Source organism: Crocuta crocuta, unplaced genomic scaffold (assembly GCF_008692635.1).
Source record: "Crocuta crocuta isolate KB4526 unplaced genomic scaffold, BGI_CrCroc_1.0 scaffold147, whole genome shotgun sequence".
In the NCBI taxonomy this organism is placed as follows: Eukaryota; Metazoa; Chordata; class Mammalia; order Carnivora; family Hyaenidae; genus Crocuta; species Crocuta crocuta.
In genome coordinates, this window is record NW_027532594.1 from 3,052,716 (window position 1) to 3,057,750 (window position 5,035).

Below are 5,035 nucleotides of genomic sequence, written 5' to 3' on the forward strand. Positions count from 1 at the left end.
GGGGTGCCTATCCATAAAATACAAAATTGCAAACACCCAGTTTCTGTTTCCAGAGCCCATCTCCTTGTGACTAATTATGATGTCATTATTAGAATTTTGCAAAACTTCAGAATTCTTATAGTAATGAGTTACCATTATACTACAGGTGAAATAAGATATTGTAAGGGAGAGAAAATTAAAATAAGCCTCCAAAGACCTAAGTTCTAGTCTTTACCACCACCAATCCACGTCATCTTTGGAAAGTCATTAAATTGCTATGCACTTGATTTTTTTATTTCACCTGAGTTCTCGTTTAGTGATGTCTATGGAAGTGTTAATGTTTTCTAATTAGATGTGTAGCATTGCATCTAGCCGTGCATTCTAATTAAACTCCCGATACACAGATTTTTAGAATACCAACACCAGTTGGACAAAAACCATTTCTGTGTGTTGTTAGGAATCTTAACAGTGCCTGCTGATAAAGGTCAAGAATCCAGTCATATTTTAACGAGCTTTATATATGAAAATTGATTCAAAGAAATAACAAAAAAGTATCCTTAAAATATCATCTATTCTTTTCCACAGAAACTATGCAAATTATTTCACCAAAGCACAGAAAGTGAGACGGCTCATTGCTAATGATTTTGTGAATGTTTTTAACTCTGGCGTGGATGTGTTGCTGACCCCCACCACCTTGAGTGAGGCGGTGCCCTACCTGGAGTTCATTAAAGAGGACAACAGGACGAGAAGTGCTCAGGATGATATTTTTACACAGGCTGTGAATATGGCAGGTGAGGACCCCTCTGGAGTGTTCTGGTGTTCTTCAAGTTTTTAGACGGGTGTCTGGTCTTCAACCTAGGTTCTAACTAGATCATTCCCTGAAGGCAGCGGCTTGTCCTGCTGGAATGTTTAGGATCGCGTGTATGTGTGTACGTGTGTGGTACGTGTACGTGCTTAGGCATGCATGCACTCGCACTCACCATGCACGCACATGTTCAAAATCAACCCAGTTAAATAGCATAATTTTAACTTTTACTTTGGAAATTTTCAAACCTACAGAAAAGTCAGAAGAATGGTATAATGAGTACCCATATGCCCTTTGCCTGGATTCATTCGTTTTGCCTCATTTGCTTTCTCCTTCCCCTCTTCCTATACACACACACACACCCTTTTTAGCTGAATAACTTGAAAGAAAGCTTCAACATCATACTTCACCCCTAAATACTTTAGCATAAATCTTCTAAAAATAAAGACATTCTCCTGCATAACCACAATTACGTTATCACACCTAGGAAAACTAACATGAATATAATAATATCCCAAACAGTCCATGTTTAAATTTTCTCGATTGTACAAAAATTATCTTTATAAAATGTTTTTTTCCCCTGTTATATTACATTTGGTCATGGTCTTTTTAAAATCTAGAACAGTACCCCAGTTCTCTCTGTTTTTGGTGGTGTTTTTTTTTTTCTTTAAGGACTACATCAGACTATAAGTTTTGTTTCAATCATCAAACATAGTGTAAAAAACTCAAGAAGGAAAGCGTGTTATATTTCCCCATACTTTTGTCTACTATGTTCATTTCTCCCTGGCTATAAAGTCTTTATTTTATCATATCCTTTCTGTTTAAATTCTTTTAGCTGTTCTTCTAGGGTAGGTCTGCTTGCAACTAATTTTCTAAGAATATCTTGGTTTCATTTCATATTTAAAGGTTATGTTCACTGGATATAGGATTTGGGGTGACATTTCTTTTCCTTAGCTACTTAAAAAATGTTATGCTACTTTCTTCTGGCCTGCACAGTTTCTGGTAAGATATCCCCCACCTTTTAAAATTTTTGTTTTAATTGACACTGACTTTTTGAAGAGTCTAGCACACTTGCCATATAGGATGTCCCATCCATAATCTGGATTTGTCAGCTTGCTTCCTCATGACTGGGTTGAGCCAGACATTTTTAGCAGAAATACTGTATACTGTTCATGTCAGGAAACAGTTAATATCAGTTTGTTCCACTTTAAGAGACTTTAAGTTGATCCCTTGGTTAAAAAGGAAATTGCCAGATGTTTTCCTTGTAAAGGTATATTTTTTCCTTTTATCAATTATAACCATTTGGAGAGCTGATACAATTGGGGAGATTATGTGAACATCCTATTCCCTAACAATTTTTTTTTAAGTTTATTTATTTTGAGAGAATGAGCAAGCATGAGTGGGGGAAGGGCAGAGAGAAACTGAGAGAGAGAGAGAGAGAGAGTGTCAGAGTCTCAAGCAGACTCTTGTACAGAGCCCCGTGCGGGGCTCTATCTCACGAACCACAAGATCATGACCTGAGCCAAAATCAAGAGTCAGCACTTAACCGACTGAGCCACCTGGGTGCCCCAAGAATGTTGAAACCTGTTTTAGATCTATTGATGATCCTTGCCTGAATTATTTCTTAGAGCTTTACAAAATACTGACTTTTCTGTTATTCTTTCTACATCTTATTAGCCAGCAGTCTTCTCTAAAGAATAGCTTTCCCTGTTTTTTCAACTCAATGTGTTGTAAGTAGTTACTGTCATTACTGGTTTTGATGTTCAAATTGTCCCAAATTTGGCCAACAAGAGCCCTTTCAAGTTGCCTATATCCTTCAGACCTATCCCCATTAATTTCTTAAAGCTTCCTTATTTTATGGCATAACAAGATATCTCAGGATCTTGTACTTTTCTGCCCCAAACCTGGAATTAAAAGTACCCTGAGCTACCATTTCTCATCTAACAAATTGGCCAAAATTCAAAAGTTCAACAACGTACTCAATTGGTAAGGCTGTCGGGGAAAAGAACATTTTGCCAGTGGGAGTTCAAAATAATATAACCTTTTTGGAAGGGAATTTGGCAATGTCTGATTACATACGCATTTATCACTTGATGAAGCAAACCCTATTCATCTGAAAAACTTTCAAGAATACCAAAAAACATGTACAAGGTAATTCACCAGGTCATGGTATGAAATAGCTGAATACTGAAGACAACCCAGATGCCCAACCATTGAAGAATAGGTGAATAAATTATGGCACAAACCACGTAACGGAGTGCTTTGCAGCTATAAAAAGGAATGAAGAAAATCTCTGTGAGCTGATACACTGTGATTTCCACGATATACATAATATATTACTTATATACATATTACTTATATATAGCATATTATATATATTATATATACTATATATAAGTGATATGNTCTGTGAGCTGATACACTGTGATTTTCAAGATATACATAATATATTACTTATATACATAATATATTACTTATATATAGTATATTACATATATATTATATATACTATATATATAAGTATATTTTTATAGTTATATATATACACACATATATATACACATATATAATTTTTTTAATGTGTATTTTTGAGAGAGAGAGAGAGAGACAGCACATGTGCGTGAGCAGGGGAGGGGCAGAAAGAGAGGGAGACAGAGGATCCAAAGCCAGCTCTGCACTGACAGCAGAAAGCCTGATGAGGGGCTGAAACTCACGAACCTGATCATAATCCAAGCTGAAGTCAGATGCTTAACCAACTGAGCCACCCAGGCACACCTTTAAGATATATTGTTAAGTGAGCAAAAGAAAGTATAAAAGCACGTATATCATATGATTTTTGTTATTTTTTTAACCTTATCTGTCTTGTACCTCCTAGCACTGGGAAGCAGAAGTCTCCACTTCTTACGATAAAGAACTAACTCATGGGTTTCCTTGTTTTCTTCAGGATTGCCAGCGGTGAGTGTCCCTGTGGCCCTCTCAAACCAAGGGTTGCCAGTAGGACTACAGTTTATTGGACGTGCATTTTGTGACCAGCAGCTTCTTACGGTTGCCAAGTGGTTTGAAAAACAAGTACAGTTTCCTGTTATTCAGCTTCAAGAGCTAATGGATGATTGCTCATCAGTCTTTGAAAATGAAAAGTTAGCTTCTGTTTCTCTAAAACAGTAGTGATCCATACAGCATGGCAATTAAAATAACTTGAAGATTTCATATTCTAGAGAAGTTGGATGATCTTGCTAAATTCCTGTAATTTGGTTCATTGTCAACACAACCATTCTTGGACTCACTTCTTAAAATTCTTGTAATATAGTTAATTAATTATGTCATCTGTCAGCATTTATTAAGTATCCACTAAGTGTAAAATACAGAATTTCTGCATTAACACAAGATACATGTTCCTGAAAAATGGTGCATTCTGCAAAAATGTTCATTAATAAGAACAGAGCTTAGAGTAAAAGTAAGCTCAGGGGTAAGTAACCCTCTCAAAACTTGTACGTCTATGTAGCCAAAGTGCTGATAAAAACTATAATTTGTACCTCCAGAGACAGCCTGAACAGCCAGGCGGACAGGCAGTGGAACATGTGGTGGAGGCTGTCTCAGGGGATATTAAAAATACACAAAAACAGTAAAATGGGAATATTTGCTTCTGCGTGCTGAGCAAAGGAGGTGGAAGAGGAGCTCTGAGCACTGGAGGAAGTGCAACCTGCTGGGGCCCAGAGTCATGCAAGACTGGGGCATGCAAGGCTGCCTCTCCGGGGAAGGTCACAGGTGCACACAGCCTTTATTTCTCTAAAAATAGAGCTGCAGTGACTGAGAACTTTCTCCTTTTTTGCTAAAGGTGAAAATTTTACTTCTGCACTCCCATAACCCCGTGCCGGGGAGCCAGAACAACTCCACGTTATACTGACTTCATTTTCCTATTTACCGATCACAGATGAACTCATTGGTGTCACAGAAACACCTGTTGTAACCTTGAGAGGCCTTCTTGGACTTGAAACTTAGTAGGTTGTGGAGCAACCTTTGCAGTGAGAAACTTTCAAGATACACAAGAAATATCCATTATGAAAACCTTGTGGATAACTGGGGAGGAGGCCAAAGAGAGGAGGCCCACAGCCTCCTCCTTTACCCCGGATTCTCTGTTCGTTATGGTTTCCTGGCCCTCTTGGCTTTCTTTACAAGTGCCCTCTACTTGAGTCCCTTGACCCCAAAGAGACATTAATGAGACTCTATATTCAAAAATTGGGAAAATAGTTA

The 5,035-nt window shown here is 37.6% G+C and overlaps 1 protein-coding gene across 1 annotated transcript in view; it reads left to right on the top strand.

Moving 5' to 3' along the window:
- Positions 1-5,017, top strand: part of QRSL1 (glutaminyl-tRNA amidotransferase subunit QRSL1) — a 29,168-nt gene extending 24,151 nt beyond the window's left edge. The window contains exons 10-11 of the mRNA XM_077779981.1: positions 565-770; positions 3,729-5,017. Of these exons, the coding sequence (XP_077636107.1) occupies positions 565-770; positions 3,729-3,949 (427 nt within the window). The 3' untranslated portion in view covers positions 3,950-5,017. The remainder of the gene's footprint in view (positions 1-564; positions 771-3,728) is intronic.
- The last annotated feature ends 18 nt before the right edge of the window (positions 5,018-5,035 follow it).